General features: G+C 40.2%; 1 protein-coding gene across 1 annotated transcript in view; it reads right to left on the reverse strand.

Moving 5' to 3' along the window:
* Window positions 1-19400, reverse strand: part of si:ch211-51h4.2 (uncharacterized) — a 422439-nt gene that overhangs the window by 285516 nt on the left and 117523 nt on the right. Inside the window, exon 7 of the mRNA XM_059946111.1 lies at window positions 2167-2232. Coding sequence (XP_059802094.1) covers window positions 2167-2232 — 66 coding nt within the window. The remainder of the gene's footprint in view (window positions 1-2166; window positions 2233-19400) is intronic.

Consider the following 19400-nt stretch of genomic DNA (forward strand, 5'->3'; position numbering starts at 1 on the left):
TACGTTTTATTTTTGTTCTCTGTAGAACTTCTTCATTGGTTATCCCGTCCGTATATGATATGCATAGCATTCTTCTGAGGAACCACATCTCTGCTGCATTGATTCTTTTTTCCATTGCATTTGTGACGTTCCTTCACTCGCAGCCATACATCAATATAGGAAGAATGTAGCAGCTGAGAGTTCTAAGGTGAATGTCAATTGCTATTTTCTTGTTTGTTAGGATGTTTCTCATTTCTGTAATGAAATGCTGTTCTTGCCATTGCTATTCTTGCATTTATGTCTATTTTGCATTTGCCATCATTCATTCAATTAATAACTTCCAAACTATGGTTGGAGATTTATTTAAATTTTAAACAATTTTTTTTATATAATCTCACTAACAAAGAGCATTTGCTGGCTTTGACAGGAAATCAAAACTCAGTTTCTAGCTTTGCCTAAGGCTATCAGAACACTCATTGTCCTGAACTCTTCACTATGTCTTTTTCCCCCATAGCTGCTGCTTGATTTGCTGAGTATTTCAAGCTATTTCTATTTCAGTTTCAAATGATTTAATTTCAAATTTCAATTGCATTTGTATTCATACTTAATATCATATTGCCTTCAGCAATAAACCAGCAAAATTACTTTCATTCTTGTGTTCACCTAATCATATAATAACTGAGAATATTCACAAATTACAGCATAATTTAATATTATATATGTAAAATATAATTGTACATATTTTACAGTATTTCTAAAATAATTTAATCAGTACCTCTAGCTCTTGGTAAACCACAGAAATTGAACATTGGATGTCTATTGACATAATGAAGTCAGTTAGCCCAAAGAGTTCATTCTTTTAGGATAATTGCATCCTTCCACCTGTCAACTGCAATTCTTTTTCTTCCACATTCCATTTTGGAAAAAAGGAATAAAAGCCTAGACTATTTTGTAAACATGGAGAAAAATCAAAAATCGGAGGTGAAAAAGGACTTGGAAATGCTCATGCAGGATTCCCTGAAGGTTATCTTGCAGGTTGGGTCAATGATGAAGAAGGCAAATGCAATGTTAGCATTCCTTTAGAGCGCACTAGAATATGAAAGCAAGGATGTTATGCTGAGGCTCGATAAGGCATTGGTAACTGCACTTGGGAGTATTGTGAAGAGTTTTGAGTCACTTATCTAAAAAAAAGATGAGCTAGTATTGGAAAGGGTCCAGAGGGTGGTTCACAAGAATGATTCCAGGAATTAAAGAGTTAACATATGAGGAGTGTTTGATGGCTTTGATCCTGTACTTGTTGGAGCTTAGAAGAATGTGTGTGTGTGTGTGTGTGTGTGTGTGTGTGTGTGTGTGTGTGTGTGTGTGTGTGTGTGTGTGTGTGTGTGTGTGTGTGTGTGTGTGTGTGTGTGTGTGTGGTGATGAGGGAGGGAGATGTCATTGAAACATATCGAATATTAAAAGGCCTAGGTAGAGTGGATTTGGAGATGTTTCCTATAGTGGGGCAGTCTATGACCAGAGGACACAGCCTCAGAATAAAGGAACTTCCACTTGGAACAGAAATGAGGAGGAATTTCTTTAGCCAGAAAGTAGTGAATCTGCGGAATTCATTGCCAAAGAGAGCTATGACAGCCAAATCATTGGGTAAATTTAAAGCAGAGCTTGATAGATTCTTGATTAGTAATGGTGTGAAAGGTTACAGGGTGGAGGCAGGAGAATGGACAAGAGAGGGATAATAAATCAGCCAAGCCGAATGGCCCGATTCTGCTCCTATGTCTTGTAGTCTTATTCCAAGTGAACCTAATACAAGCAAAGAGGATTAGTGTAGATAGGAAAAAAGGTTGGCATGTACATATTGGCTGAAGGGCCTGTTTCTGTGCTGCACAACTCCAGGTTTTTGAACAAGATAATAAATAAACCTTCACTCTTTCTCATTGCTGCCAGGAGTGTAATAACTTCCCAACTACAAACATTGAATAACACTGCAGCCTAGACAATCACATCAACCTTCATATAAATATTATACACATTTTAATATAATTAAACGAACACGTTTTTAAATTGCAGAGCAAAATCATTGTTTTGATTTATCGTGGAATGATAATTTCAGAAGTATGCTTTTGAGCTTTATGAACAAATTTAAACACAAATAAATGAAATATAATTACGTGTTGATCATCCACTACTCACCTTATTTGCAAAAGCTCAGCAAAAGCTTCACTACCAGCCAAGACATAACTGATTCCAATTGAAATGCTACAGAAAAAAACATTCCAAATAAATATCGTACACAATTATCATATCCCACACCTTCAAAATAATCTCACTTACTCTTACAAGATTTGGTACCATTTGGTGTTTGACAAGTAGAGAGGTTACCAAACTCCGAGGCCATCAGTCCGTCTATACACACAGTTACCACATAAACATGAAAAGAGACAATGCGTACAAGTTCTTAATAATGTTTATACAATTCAACTTATCAGTTTTCTTTTACAACTTGGGAAGTTAACATCTATTTCACAGAAAAGTTCACAGTGGTCATCAATCACCTTTAAGAAGGCAAACAAGATATTTATTCCCTGAGTGTTTCCAATTATGCTCATGGACAAACGTAACCCACGATTTATAGATTTTCAAATTGTTAACATGTATAGTTACTTAACTGACCCGACTTGTGCCAATTCCTCTTTTTACACCAACATAACTTTTAAATATCTGAGCTGTCAAAAAATTATGCATTTTGAACAGAATCTATGCATAATATAGAAATGGTATCTCATGGCAAACAGGTGAAGAAAGCAACAAAATTGATAGTTCTATTCCACGGGAGCCTTATAGAAATGACACACCACAATGACTGTGACATGTAGGTTGCTGGTCATATATACATAAGAGACTGAGCACTAATCGGAAGCATAGGTTCTTGCTAGAATCTGTAGTTGAGGGATTTTAATAGTTCTGGGAAGATAATTAAATTTTACGAACTGAACCCCAACAAACTAAGAGATCTGCACATTGCAGTTCTTTTACACATTTTGCTCAGTGCAAGCATCAAGTAGGGAAGATAGAGCAGTTCAGGACTGGTTGAATGAACCTCAAATGACTATGAAGTCAGAACTCAATGAGATTGGTGGGAAATGCTAAGAAAGAATTTTATAATAGATATGACTTCAATATTTTGATTGATCTTTTCTCTACACTAGGTAATCAGCTGTTGTGTCTCACAGGAAGGCCTGGTGGAGAAACTCTTTTGAATAGTGAGAGAAAAATCAAAGTTTTATTGCATACTTTCATCATTCTCAGTAGGAAAATTTGAAAGTATGTTAGCAATAGATGTGATTTTGTTCCCACCTTGGCTGCTTATTGATATTAACATGCACACTATGGGACCAATTTTGAAGCAATCTCTCACAGGCAATCTAAATTAAATTGGTTTATCATTGTCATGCACTGAGGCACAGTGAAAAACTTTGTTTTGCATGCCATTCATACAGATCATTTATTTACAACAGTCCGCTGAGGTAGTACAAGGGAAAATAATAACAGAATGCAGCAGACAAGAACAAAAGATGCAAAAGTATAATAAGCTACATTGTGAGGTCATCGATCTATCTTATATCAGAAAGCACGTGCTTCCAGGCTTTTCTGCCTGATTAAAGGGGAGAGAAACTAGTATGTCTGGAGTGTGTAATGTACATGATTATGTTGTTCGCTTTACTGAGGCAGTGAGAAGTGCAGACCCAGTCCTTGGAAGTGAGCCAGTTACCCCAATGGAAATAAGTGAAGGGCAAAGGAGACATGTCAAATTTCTTTATCTTCCTGAGGAATCAGAGGCACTAGTGAGCTTCCTTGGGTTGTGGCATCTACGTGTATGGATCAGGTCATGCTTTTGGTGATGTTCATTGCTAGGAATTTGAAGATTTCAACACTCTTGAACTCAGCATTTCAGGACCATGTGCACTATCCCCCTACACATGAAGTAAATGACCAGCTCATTAGTTCTGCTGAAATTGAAGAAAAGTTTGCAGTCATAACACCACACCACTTGACCCTCAAGCAATAATATTTTTGGAGGAAATTCAGATTTTCACACATACTTCTGCATATTCATATAGTGATGCTAGACACTATGCATATAAGCAATGATATATATACTTTTTAATTTGTCTATTTTCTTTAGTGATTATTGTGTTTTTAGTGCTGCTTCAGATTCAGAGTAACAATATCACTCTCCTTTACATGTGTGTACTGATGTATGTAAAAAAGAAAACTTGAATCTTCAGCTGACTTTTCTTGAATAATATTCATTCAAAAAGAATATTAGAAGCTTTCACAATAATCATATTGTGTAAGCTTCTAATTTGTTTTTCAAATGAATATTACTTACGAAGATAAAGCTGTAAAACAAATTGTTTATTTAGTTCATAAAATTGTGCCTTGGTGTTTTTCAACTACACATGCAACTGTATGTCACAACCACGGATTCGGCAGCACAGTAGATATGGCAATTGTGCTTGTGAATATGCACGTGTCAGATAATTATTATTTAATCATGGTAGTATTTAACTCCATACTCGCTGTCGTAGCGCTTGTCGAAACTTGAGCAGAACACAGCAACGCTTCGCTGGCTGTTTTGTATTTCGCCTTCCCTGAGAAATTGGACTTTCAAGTCAACTGAATTGGAAGACTAGTGGTATTCATTCAATGTTGAGATGTTCTTTCCAGCCCCAGTTTAGGCTTCATTTTCCATTTGAGAGTTTTAGTTAATGGCCCTGTTTGGCCCAGCATTTATTGTTTTGTTTTCCCTTTAACACTGTTCGTATTAAAGTCTGTGAACTATCGACCTGCTTCAGTGCCTCTCACACCACCCTTGGGCCATATCCAAACCTGGTAACACTGTATTTCGACTATAAAAACTGATGATTTGATAATTCAAAAAGGATCTGATGCTTTCCCAGTGTATGTGACAAATAAACTCTTCTTGGGCTTCCAGATGGTACAGGTATCCGTTCTAACCAATATTTCAATTTACAATCAGGGATGATGTCTAGGCATGTCTATTCCGGAGGTATTTATACTCCTGTAGTCCGTCCCTCCTGATTGGTTAGTCCTCATCCAATCAGGTTTCTGCTCTCCCACCCTGTTTACAATTGAATTCTATTTCTTACTTAGAGCGAGACGTTAGTCTTTGTTAAAATTCTTTCGCTTTATCACAGTTCTATCACCCTCTGACTCTCAATACAGGAGCCTGGGGTTGAGAGGGTTCCTCAGCATTGTTATGATCCAGCAACAATGAAGATATAATTGAGACAGGTTTTTTTTTATAAAAAATAAAACATTTATTAAACACTGCTAAAAAAAAACCTAAAAGTAAACAAACAACTAACTTAATCGGAATTTAGCTGCGATACGGCAGCTCGAACAGTTCTTAAAGCAAGAAATGCGAACTCACGTCTTTAAAATAATATTGCAAAAAGTCCAAAATGATTTACAGTCAAAGGAGAGACTTTCCTTGAATTAAATCCTCTTTCACAACGTTACTGCTGATCCCAGCTGAAGTTTGCTTTGCCGAGGGATTTAGGAAAGAAGAAAATGAAATGGTTTGAAGGCACTGACCTTTCCTTGGCAAAATTCTGCATCCAGCCCTTTCTGCTCTTACAGCAGGGACTAACATGGACACAGCTGACGAAATCCTTCCGAATGAGGATCAAACAAGGCCAAACCCGTTTCACCGTCAAAATCAACTTTCCTCGATCCTTCAGCTTCCTGAACTTCGACGAATCTTCACTCTCCAACTTGATTTTAACTGGCAGTATTGTAGCAAAACTGCTGGCAATAACCTTTGACTTAAGACAGAAAGTAAAACTCCACTTTTAAACGAAACTGTGTAAAAACATCGAAATACGCAGTGAAACGGGAGTATCTGGTGAATTCAACCAAGGACTGCCCACACCTCACTGGGAGGGGTTCTCCTTTTATACCCTGTTGAAAAAAAATTATCACATGACCTCTCACTGGTGGGAAAATGACATCACTTCACCATCACAAGACCATTACCTCATGACCAGCATAGCCTCAATTACATCATGGTCATGTGAGAAGCACAAGATACCCACAGGTACGTAACAGCATCCATATCACCAAGGACTTCATATGTGTGGTGAAAAAGGCACAATAGTGCCTCTTTCACCTCAGACGGTTGAGGATGTTTGGTATGGGCCCCAAAATCCTAAGAACTTTTTACAGGAGCACAATTGAGAGCATCCTGACTGGCTGCATCACTGCCTGGTATGGGAACTGCACCTCTCTTAATCGCAGGACTCTGCAGAGAGTGGTGCAGACAGCCCAGCACATCTGTAGTTGTGAACTTCTCATGATTCAAGACATTTACAAGGACAAGTGTGTAAAAAGAATCCATCACAGGATTCCCTGTGAATGCGGAGCAGCCTATGTTGGCCAGATGTGACACACAGTGGAATGCCACATCAAAGAGCGCAGGACTGTATCTGTTTGGGTTACCCTGAGAAATCAGTGGTAGCAGAACATTGTATTCACAATGGCCATAGGATTTATTTTGATAGCACAAAACTACTGTGTTGTGCCAATGGCTTTTGGGACCACCTAGTAAAGGAAACAATTGAAATGAGACCAGAGGAAAAGATTTTAACAAAGACAAGGGTCTCGCTGCAAGTAAGAACTAGAATTTGATAGCGTGAAAACAAGGTGGGGGAGTGAAAACCTGATATGATGTGAACTAATCAGGGGAGATGTACTATGGGAGAATAAATACCACCAGACTAGAATGTCCAGAGATCATCCCCGATGAAGATGGCAGAGTTGGTCATTGAAACGTCAGTTATAATCGATACCTGTACCTAGCTGGATGCTTGTGAAGAGCTTATTCAATTTGATAATTGTATAACTGTTAAACCTTCACTGTTGAAATATATTCTCTAGCCAATTCTTTAATGTTGAATAATAAACTCTTGGGTGAGAGCCTTAAAACAGTACTAGAAGTCATAGAGACACATGCCATGAAGTTCTTTTATCTCATTCATTCAACTGGAGTCACAGAATGAAATCAGGTAGAAAAATATCAGCTGTAGCCCAGACCTTGAAAGAGATTAAGGCCTTCAAGCAAAAATATTAATTGAGAAATTCATATAAAAATACTTTCCACTTTCCTCCCCTTTCTTCTCTAATCTTCAACCACAGTTTATTAGTAAAACCTTCCTGAAATTGTGTGCTGAAGATCAGAGAATTGCAACTGTGTCACAGAGATAAAGGAACAGAAAAATTAGTTATATTAGTCATGGTAATTTGCAAAGGTCAGTAGTCAAATTTGTCATATGTCAGAAGTGTTTTATTTAATTATCCTTTTCAGTAACTTTCTCTTAGTGCATTGCAGTTCAATGCTCCAATCCAAGGATGCATTTAGCTTGCGTGGAGAGTGAACTGGATGGGGACCTGCAGCTGACACGGGTGCCTCTGTGCAGTAAAAGGGGAAGAAAAATGAGCCAGGTAGTTCAAGCCTGGTGAACAAATGCTCAAAGTATTCAGAGTAGCAGACTGAAGTATCAGTTTTCAACACAAGCCTGATCCGATGCCAGTGCTGCCAGTTTTCACTCTGTCTTACAGAGTTGACTGTGTTAAGCAGACAGAGGATGAGCTTCCCACCACCATCTTCTGCATTATCAAAAGGAATAATTAACCATTTGAGAGTTATTTATTCATTGATTGTTCCTGCCATTATTACAATCCAAAGGTCCAATTTAATGTCAGAGAAATGTATACAATATACATCCTGAAATGCTTTTCCTTCGCAAACATCCACAAATACAGAGAAGTACCCCAAAGAATGAACGACAGATGAACGTAAGAACCCCAAAGTCCCCCCCCAGCTCCCCTCCCTCCCATGCGTAAGCGGCAGAGCGCAAACAAACAATTCCTCCTACCCCCACCGGCAAAAAAAAGCAAGCATCTGCACCATCACCAAGCTCTCAAGCGTGAGCAAAACAGAGGCTTGCAGTTACCCCAAAGATTTTGCAGTACACCCAGCATTTGGCATAGGGCAGATTCTCTCTCTTCCTAATAAGGGAGCAAAAGATGTCTCCATTTCCCAGCGAGCGGGGAGACATAACAAACAACTCGCTGGTTTATGATGTTAAAAGTCCATTACGTCACTCTTTTTCAAGCTCTGTGCCCAAACATCGCAAAGATCGCGGGTCTTCGGGCCCATAGCAGATATCCAGACTCCCCCGATGATGCATGGGTCTCCTGCCATGAATCGACTCAATGTTTGTAAGTCCACAGTTGCTTAAGTAAAGCAACCAGAGTCTTCTATATTAAAAATGAGATAAGGCGGATCCAAGATTGATTGATGAAGCATGAAGCTTTGGCGGTTTCACCATGCTGCCACTGACTGCAGGCATTCTATGTCAATTCTTCCAAAAGCTATCAGGCACTCCCTGAATGTCCAGCAGGAATAAGATCAAAGGCGTTGTATCATACTGATCAAAATCAGGTGTATTATCACTGGCATGTGTCAAGAAATTTGTTAGTTTAGCACCTGCAGTTCAATGCAATACATAATATAAAAGAATAAAAGCAAAATAATAATATTAAACAAATTAAATCAATTACAGTATATGTATATAAATAGATTAAAGGTTGAGAAAAAAAATACATATTAAAAAAGTGAGGTAGCGTCCAAGGGTTCAATGTCCATTTAGGAATCAGATGGCAGAGGGGAAGATGCTGTTCCTGAATTGCTGAGTGTGTGCCTTCAGGCTTCTGTACCTCCTACCTGATGGTAACAGTGAGAAAAGGGCATGCCCTGGGTGCTGGAGGTCCTCAATAATGGATGCTGCCTTTCTGAGACACTTCTCCTCGAAGATATCCCGGGTACTTTGTAGGCTAGTACCCAAGTTGGAGCCGATTAAATTTACAACCCTCTGCAGCTTCATTCGGTCCTGTGCAGTAACACACGCACCCCCACCCCCATTCCAGACAGTGATGCTGCCTGTCAGAATGTTCTCCACAGTACACTTATAGAGGATTTTGATTGTATTTGTTGACCTGCCAGATCTCCTTAAACTCCTCATAAAGTATAGCTGCTGTACTTCTTAATAACTGCATCGATATGTTGGGACCAGGTTAGATCCTCAGAGATCTTGACACCCAAGAACTTGAAGCTGCTCACTCTCTCCACTTCTGATCCCTCTGTGAGGATTGATATGTGTTCCTTCATCCTGCCCTTCCTGAAGTCCACAATCAGCTCTCCTGTCTTACTGTCATTGAGTGCCAGGTTGTTGCTGCAACACCACTCCACTTGTTGGCATATCTCACTCCTGTACGCCTCTCGTCACCACCTGAGATTCTACCAACAATGGTTGTATCATCAGCAAATTTATACAAAGGGTGATTGATAAGTTCACGGCCTAAGGTAGAAGGAGTCAATTTTAGAAAACCTAGCACATTTATTTTTCAACATAGTCCCCTCCTACGTTTACACACTTGATCCAGCGGATGTGGAGCATACAGATCTTGGACCTCCAGAAAGTGTCCACAGCATGGGTGATTGATAAGTTCATGGCCTGAGGTAGAAGGAGACGAGTTATTAACTTCAAACTTTCTGCATAATCATTCAAAGAGTTGAACTGCATGTGCATGTAATGAGAGCCGAATAACTCATCTCCTTCTACCTTAGGCCACAAACTTATCTATCACTCCTGCTATGGACACTTTCTGGAGGTCCAAGATCTGTATGCTCCACGACCGCTGGACTAAGTGTGTAAATATAGGAGGGGACTATGTTGAAAAATAAATGTGCTAGGTTTTCTAAAATTGACTCCTTCTACCTTAGGCCATGACTTTGTCAATCACCCCTCATAGATGGCATTTGAGCTATGCCTAGCCACAGAGTCACGGGTATATAGAGGGTAGAGCAGGGGGCTAAGCACACACCTCTGAGATGCACCCGTGTTGATCATCAGCGAGGAGGAGATGTTATCACCAATCCACACAGATTATGGTCTTCTGGTTAGAAAATAGAGAATCCAGTTGCAGAGGGAGGTACAGAAGTCCAGGTTCTGCAACTTCTCAATCAGGATTGTGGGAATGATGGTATTAATCATTCCAAGATGGCGGCATGACGCAGCTTGTAGCGGCCACTCCGGAGCTGATTATCTGTCAGTTGTGAAGTGGGGTGCCGTGCGCAATCACAATCGATTGAAAATGGACGTGGGAGCACGGAGGAACATCTGGAAATCTCCAGGAAGACCTTCTTCGTTGCTGCTACTGCTGTGAGGTCCGGGACTCTGCTGGGAAGAACAGACCCCCAGTCCTCGGAGTCACATTGCTGATGGCCGTTGGCAGGGCCGTCTTAATATGCTCAGCAGAGGATGGTGCTCGGAGAAGCTGTGCCGGAGGGGATGGTCGTTGGCTCAGAGGTTTGACAGACTTGGAGTCCGCTGCGGTCAGGTCGTTTTCAGTGTGTGCTGCGTCTGCGAGGTTGGGTTAGAGGGAGCTTTCATTGTCTGCTGTGTCTGCGAGGCTGAGTCCAGCGGTGCCTTGGAAGTCCATAACGGGGGTACTCCCTTTTGCCGCCGGCGTGGGATGACGAGTCTGTCGGGACCCTGGGGACTTGTGGAAACTGTGTGGTGATTTCTTTTGAACTTATAGTCCTTTAACATCTTTGGACTATTTTTACTGTGCCCATAGTCTGTTTTTTTTTTAAATCAATTATGCTATTGTTTGCACTGTTGTAACTATGTGGTTTTGTGCAGGTCTTGTAGCTTTAGTTTTTGGTCTTGCTTTGTCTGGTGAATTTGGAGCTCCTTTCTGGGGAACGCGCTAAGACAGTAGTGCGATATTAATACGCAGCAGCCTCTCTGGACTCTGGATTGGGGATTGCCAAATGTTATGTGGATTTTCTAGTGTAATCTGTTTTGTCATATGCTTTTGTGATATCATTCTGGAGGAACGTTGTCTCATTTTTTAACTGCATTGCATTTGTGGTTTCTAAATGATAAATAAACGGAATCTGAATCAGAATTAATTGTTGAGCTATAATCAATGAACAGCATCCTGACATATGTGTTTGTGTTGTCTAGGCGGGCTAAAGCCGTGTGGAGAGCCATTGACCTATTGTGGTGATAGGCAAATTGCAATGGGTCCTGTGCTTCCGCTGTCCATACCTTCTTGGTTCTCATGACTGGTGCTGCAGTCTTCAGTCTCCGCCTATATTCAGGGAGTAGAAGTACAGCCAGGTGATTAGACTTCCTGAAGTGAGGGAGTGGAATAGTACAGTAGGCATTCTTGATGGTGGTGTAACAATGGTCCGGTGTGTTGTTTCCTCTAGTATTGCAAGTGATATTGTAACGTTCTCCTTCGGGTGTAACGAAACGCCGAATTTAACGTCCGGATAAACCACAGCCAATGCAAACCAGATCGCAGTAAGATTAACTATTTACTGTTCACTCTTCACATTAACATATAGTGAAAACTGTTGATAAAACAATACAAGATTGATACAGTATTTGTTCCTTCCTTAATATCACATTTCAAGTGTAAATACTTGCAAAGGTGACTATAACTACATTACACTAAGGTGCAGTATACAGGGAGAGTTTACCTGCTCCATTGACTACTTTAAATACACTTCCATGCAAACTATCCGCGACTCTTTAACTAACGAAGGCATAAACATTATCTACCGTCGTTACTTCTAACAGGATCGGCATTAACATCTTAGTTCAATATATCGATTATCTATTAACTTACAGCGTTGCTCTCACTGTGATTTCTCATGCCTGCAAAACTGCTTGTGCTCAGGTGAGCCTCGTGGAAAGCCCCCACCCTCGCGCTAATTTCAAACCGGTGTTTTCCCACAAGACGCGGCGAAACCGGATGTGACGTCATCGCATGCCGATATATTTTACATGCAATGAATATACTTTAAACACTCCTAATTCTAACTAGAAAATACTATTGAATGAATTACTAAGCGAAAATATTATAAACTAAATAACTGTCGTAAAGACAGCACACTCCCCGCTTGACCTTCGTAAGGTCACAATGAGCAGAGTACAAAACTTAGTCTCTTAATCAGTCATTGGGTAGAAGTAGAATAACTTCTGTAACTGGCCCTTGGTAAATTTTCACATTGCCTTGGTCGGTAGTCTTCAATTCGATCTTCCTGACATGTCCATCCCCGCTAGGGAATGTAACAGTGATTCTGGCCGTTGGCCAGATTCCTGTGGGGTTCTGTCCACTTTTGTCTCTGTTGCAACAAAGGTAGATATTTTTGTCTCCAGCGAGGCCAGAACTGATTTGCCAGAGCCTGGACTTGTCTCCATTGCTTTGTGTACAAATCCTTGTCTGAAAAGTCTCCTGGTGGAGGAGGTGCTCCTGCCTTCTGCGTAAGGAGCGTTGATGGCGAAAGTATAAAGGGGTTTTCTGGGTCAGAAGACACAGGTAGATATGATTGTGCGTTTATAATGGCTGTGACCTCTGCCATTAGGGTGCACAGTACCTCGTGAGCCAATCGGGTGTGTTGCTGCATCTCAGGTTTCCTTTTCTGGGTTTTCCGTAAGGACGTGAACCGTTTGACTGCCTGCTCTTTGTTATCTGGTGAGCGCTGGCGTGGTTCTCTGATAGGCAATGGGACAACCCCATTATTTGCTTCATCTCTGACGACCTTGGTGTCTTTGGGTTTTAAAGAAATGGTATCTTGAGCTGATTGTGCAAGTTTGTTTCCGTGCTCGGTTTGAACGAAAACTGACTGACCTAGCGTCTCGTCGGTTACTTTACGCTTGGTAATGTCTTGTTGTGCTTCTTTAGGGTACACCTCAGTGAGGCAGATCTTGGAACAATAACGGCTTGACTGAGTTTGACCGCAAACTTCTGTACAGTTCGAGCTGACAATTGTTGTCCTGGAGTGAACCTCTCCCTCCCCGCCGTCCTGTTGTGGGGGTGAAGGAGCGTTGACGGTTCTTTCATTCTTGACTTCATCACGGAGCTGTGAGGGTAAATTTCCTTCCTCGTATGGATGTGATGCAATCGTGACTCTCTGAGGTTCCTCGTAGCTGGGGAAGTTATCGAATACGTATGGAGAGGGGAGACGAGCCTGCCTGTCTATTTGAGATTGTACATAGTCGCTTGTGCGTTCCAGTCTGGTCCTTTCTAAAGTAGATCTTGCTTCGGTCAGATCACGCGACCCTTCAGCTTCTTCTATGTACTCTGCTTCCACCATGGCAGCTTCTCCTTCTCTTTCTAGCTGCAGCACATGCAACTCTGTCGATATTTTTGTCATTTCCAACTGGGTTTCGGCTTCTCTGGCAGCCTCTTCTCTTTGTCTGGCAGCCTCTTCGGCTTCTCTGGCGGCCCTTTCTTTCTGGATTTCGGCTTCTCTGGCAGCCTCTTCGGCTTCTCTGGCAGCCTCTTCTCTTTGTCTGGCGGCCCTTTCGGCTTCTCTGGCGGCCCTTTCTTTCTGGATTACGGCTTCACTGGCAGCCTCTTCTCTTTGTCTGGCGGCCCTTTCGGCTTCTCTGTCGGCCCTTTCTTTCTGGATTTCGACTTCTCTGGTGGCCAGTTTCATTTTCAAAACTGCTTCTTGTCTGGCGTAACGCAGTCGCACCTTGGCGGCTTCTGCCTTGGCTCTTGCCTGGGTGGACTTACTTGATGTCGGTTTACTGCCCCTGTCGCTGGGCGGCGTCGACTTGATGCTGGATTGAGCTGACATTGCAGCACTTGAAACACCTGATAATGCCGCTTTTTCACTGTAACGTTCTCCTTCGGGTGTAACGAAACGCCGAATTTAACGTCCGGATAAACCACAGCCAATGCAAACCAGATCGCAGTAAGATTAACCATTTACTGTTCACTCTTCACATTAACATATGGTGAAAACTGTTGATAAAACAATACAAGATTGATACAGTATTTGTTCCTTCCTTAATATCACATTTCAAGTGTAAATACTTGCAAAGGTGACTATAACTACATTACACTAAGGTGCAGTATACAGGGAGAGTTTACCTGCTCCATTGACTACTTTAAATACACTTCCATGCAAACTATCCGCGACTCTTTAACTAACGAAGGCATAAACATTATCTACCGTCGTTACTTCTAACAGGATCGGCATTAACATCTTAGTTCAATATATCGATTATCTATTAACTTACAGCGTTGCTCTCACTGTGATTTCTCATGCCTGCAAAACAACTTCTGCTCAGGTGAGCCTCGTGGAAAGCCCCCACCCTCGCGCTAATTTCAAACCGGTGTTTTCCCACAAGACGCGGCGAAACCGGATGTGACGTCATCGCATGCCGATATATTTTACATGCAATGAATATACTTTAAACACTCCTAATTCTAACTAGAAAATACTATTGAATGAATTACTAAGCGAAAATATTATAAACTAAATAACTGTCGTAAAGACAGCACAGATATGTTGATGGCAATTGTTCTGTGATTTTTTCAGACTAGCCTGGTTAAAAATCTCCCAAAACGATGGTGAAAGCATTAGGGTGCGCTGTTTGATCCCATTGCTCAGATCATCTAAAGCCTGATTTCACTCACGTAACTTTCATTCTGCAGTGCTTGACTGTGCCACTTACATTTCAGCCATGTATATTGACAGTGTTGAATGGCAATGAAATTCTCTACAAAGTCCCGGTACCCATTTTGTAACCGGATTACTCAGTGATCCTCAACAGTGATTACAGAGCTCCTCGGAAGGCTCAAATGAAACAAGTTGCTCATTGCAAACAATTGTACTTTTGTAGCTTTTCTGCCACAGTTTTCACTTCTATCCTTTGCATCAGAACTTACATACAGCAAGCTGAAACTGTGCTAAACTTGTCCACTATACTGCTATCGTGCACTGGACCAGTAATTTCCACTTAAGATGCCCAGGTTATTTTAGCCAGCACAGGGTTGCAAAAATATTCATGAAAAGACCAGAACATCTGTTGATGCATATGGAAATTCAGAAACACAGATAGCATTAGTGATACGAAGAAATAATTTTGATAAACAGGTATCATGAAGGTATCATGATGCATTACAGTCAAATGATAGTTAATCATGCCTGGCTACCCTTGTCCCTTTTCTTATTGAAAGTGCCAAACAAGAGGTTCAGATCAGAATCAGGTGAGATAAGTTTTTCCATCAATGGTCTAATACGGCATTGTCTTAGGAACAATGTTACTTCTGACACAGAAAAAAATACCAGTGAGACTATGACAATTTGTGACTGGGTGAATTTAGAAAGTGGCCTCACTTGATCTACTTCCCAAATAACATCTCCATACACAACAAAAGAACAAATGTAAAGGTCAATGAATGGAGAGCAAATACTGTAGATGAGAAACGCAAGATGATATGCATTTTCCAAAGTTTGTCAAATATTATATTTTTTCTGGCAATGTTTCAAAACAGTTTACTGAGTATCCTGAACATCCTGCAGAGAATCAGTGAAAAGATCAATGAACATACTAATTAAAAAAATATTTTCGAGCATTTTCCTTGATTTTGAGCTCTGAAATATGAACAAGACAAAGATTATTCACCTGTTTTTGCCACAAACACTGTCCAGTATATGGTCAATTTTGGTGATAAGAGTGGTACCCTACTGTCTAGAAATTAATTTCTGCTTGATAATAATAAACATACTAAAATGTCACTTCCACACATTGAACTTGAGAATTCATTCAATTAACTGAATTAATGGAATAAATTTCAGAGGCTCAGTACTGCCAACTGGCCTAACATTTAGCACTGGAGATAAATTTTTAAGCCATTTATTCTTTATATAATTCTATTTACTTCAGTAGGATCATTTATGATTTACCTTTAGCTTCACTGCTTTGTTGATGAGCAAAGAAATAATGCTTTTATTTTTCTCATTATAAAGTATGCACTATTTTTATTCCTTTTTCAGTCAATGAGGCTAACAGTTAATACTGAGACAGCTCATTAAAGAGCTACATTAAGCAATTAAATGAGTACTCCTGGGAAATTCTCTGGTGTCAATAGATTTTCCATCATTTTTTTTCTAGAGATGCTGTCATAATTGAAACTATGAACTCCCCTACATATTCAAATAAATATGAAATAGACCTTTAAATTTACCATTTCTGGAAAAACAAACATTTCAATTAAGACTCTTCTTCAAATTAACAATCATCTAATACAGAGGCTCTATGATAAACATTAAGCTGTGACTTATTTCTAAGAATGAAGGATCAAATTTACCTTTCCGATTTTCATCTGACATCTTTTATAAACTTCTTCTCTTTACCCTTGATATTAGAATGTTTTCTACAGCTGTAATGTCTTCAATGTTAAGTTTGTGTAACATTTTATGAGACAACAATTTTCTAAATATAATGTTTGAGATTTAGGATTGCAATTTAGCTTGTATGTGTCAGTACCCTACTGCTGTGTTGCTGTTCATTTAATATAAAGATATCCCTGAATAGTGACACACTGCCTGAAGCATGAATCTAGTTTTGATTTAAGTCATGGGAAATTGAAGGTATACATTTTAGTCTGGGCTACCATAAAACAGGCATAATAGTCTGGGAAAACATCAACTACTGAGGCAAGATTCATGATTTATTTATTAAGGCTCAAGACTGGCATAGGGATCGGTCATTTGAAGCATGTCCAAAACAGTACACTTACCCGGGAACACAACACTCTTTTTAAAATTTTAATAAATACAAATTTTTAATTATAAACATTTAATAATTTTATTATCAGCATAATAAAAATTACTCAGGATTAGCAGATGAAGAAAACTTTAAGTACATAGTAAGTACCATTCTCATCTGGTACTCGTATACATTCAGCTGCAAGTGTTCAGCATCAACCGAATTGGAGTTCAGGGGCGCAGGTCTGAACTCAGCATGTTGATTGATCTCTACGCCAGTCAGTATGGACCTGAACAAACCTGTTAAGTGCCACCAGTGATAAGCAGGAACCACACTTGTGCCACACCATTCAAGCAGGATAGGAAATTAGCTGATACTTTTGTGGAAGTAGCCATCGAGCAAGTCACATTTAGGAAGAGAAAGAACTTTGGTGGCGGGTCTCAAAGATGTGGTAGCTGTTTGAGTTTTTTTTAAATGAGCCCAGAAAGGTCCCTCGTCTTCCTTTTTATAAACCACTAAAAAGGCAGCTCAAAGGTGGTCCAACCATATTACGCTGATTTACACCTGAATTATGTACTCAAGGTTGATAAAAGTGCTTATTTTAAAAAAAAAAGTACACTTTGCCCAGAGGGGGAAGGACATTTAAGAAGTGCATTCACAATCACTTGACCTGCCTCGGCATAGAATGCTACATGCAAAATGCTGGAAGATGGGATTAAATACAGATGGAACACCATTGGTCAGCATGGATTGAGTGGGCCGAATAGTCTGTCCATTAGCCTGTGCCATTTTCTGATGAGGTGCTCATGGGTTCATTGCCCATTCAAAAATATGAAGGCAGAGGGGCAAAAGCTGTTCTGAAATGTTGAGTGTGTGCCTTCAGGCTCCTGTACTTCCTCCTTGATGGTAGCAATGAGAGGGCATGTCCTGGGTGATGGGGGTCCTTAATGAGGGATGCTGCCTTTTTGAGGCATCGTCTTTTGAAGGTGTCCTTGATGTTGGAGAGGCTGGTACCCGTGATGGAGATGGCTGAGTTCACAAACTTCTGTAGCTTTTTTAAATCCTGTGCATTGGCCATGCCATATCAGGTGGTAATCCAACCTATTACAATGCTCTCCACAGTACATCTGCAGAAATTTGTGAGTGTCTTAGGTGATATACTAATTGTATTCAAACTCCTAATGAAATATAGCCACTGTTGTACCTTTTTTAAAAATTGTATCAATTTGTTGGCCCCAAGATAAGTACGTAGAGATATTGACACATCAGGACCTTGAAACTACTCACCCTTTCTACGTCCTATTCTCCTTCACTCCAAAGAGAACAGTCCCAATGTGCACAGCCTTTCCTCATAAGAAATGTTCTCTAATTCAGGTAACACTCTCTTTAAACCTTCCATATCATAAGTGGAACTATTCTGTTCTTTAAAAATCGGTAATAATCAGTTATGCCACAAGGTCAATGAAGTCCAACTCCTGCATTCAATCGTGGCTGATTATTTTCTTTTAAGTAATTCATTCTCTTCTCCCAATAATCCTCAATAATCTTATCAATAATAGAACACTGAACAGTACAACACAGTATAGGTCTTTCAGTCCTCGATATGATTCTGACCTTTTAACCTATTCCAAGATCAACTTAATCCTTCCCTCCCACATTACCCTCCATGTGCCTATCCAAGAGCTTTTCAATGTCCCTAATATATTTGTCTTTGCTACTACACCAGCAGTGCATTCCATACAATTATCACTGTCCATAGCAAAAAAAACATACCTCTGACATTCCCCCTATACTTTCCTTCAGATAGCTTAAGAGTATGCCCTCTCATGTTAGCCATTGCTCACCCTGAGAAGGAGACACTAGTTGACTACTTTATCATTGCCTCTTATCATCTAACCAGTTTTATAGAATTGCAACATTACTCCTGGCCCTTGAACTCGTTCTCCTGTTTTACGAAGGCCAATACACCTCATGCCTTCTTAGCAACGCTATCTTGCATGGCAACTTTAATGGATTTATGGACCCTAAGATCCCTCTGTTCCTCTACAATGTTAAGAACCTTACAATTAACTTTGTATTCTGCCATCAAATTTGACCTTCCAAAATGTATCACTTCACACTTTTCCAGAATGAACTCCATCGGCCACTTTAAGCACCTTGTCAATGTTCTGTAATCTGCGATAACCTCCTACACTATCCATGCGTACCATGGGCATACTAATACCACTCTTCCACTTTCTCATCTGGTAATTTATAAAGATCACAACAAGCAGGGCTTCCCTCGGAGTAGGTAGCTATCGATCTAGTTTACATACATCCAATTACTTGGACTCCACAACTGTCTGAATTATATGGATTCACCATTGCTGGGCTGAGGAAATTCCTCCTCGTCTCAGTTCTAAAGGGATATTCCCTTTATCCTGAGGGTGTGTCCTAGGATCCTAGACTTTTCTACTAAATAAAACATCTTTTGCATGTCCCCTATCCAGGCCTTTTTGTATTTGTTAAGTTTCAATGAGATCCCCCCACTCCCCCCATCCTTCTAAACTCCATCAAGGAGCCATCAACTGCTCATTCATTAAGCCTTTCATTCCCAGGATCATTAATGTGAAGCTCTTCTGGACCCTCTCAAAGCCCTGCACTTCTTTCCTGAAATACAGGGCCAAAATTACTCACAATAATTCAAATGCAGTCTGACCAACACCTCAAATTTCAGCAGTACATCCTTGTTTTTACATTCTGATCCTCTCAAAA

This window comes from Hypanus sabinus, chromosome 2 (assembly GCF_030144855.1).
Source record: "Hypanus sabinus isolate sHypSab1 chromosome 2, sHypSab1.hap1, whole genome shotgun sequence".
Lineage (NCBI taxonomy): Eukaryota > Metazoa > Chordata > Chondrichthyes > Myliobatiformes > Dasyatidae > Hypanus > Hypanus sabinus.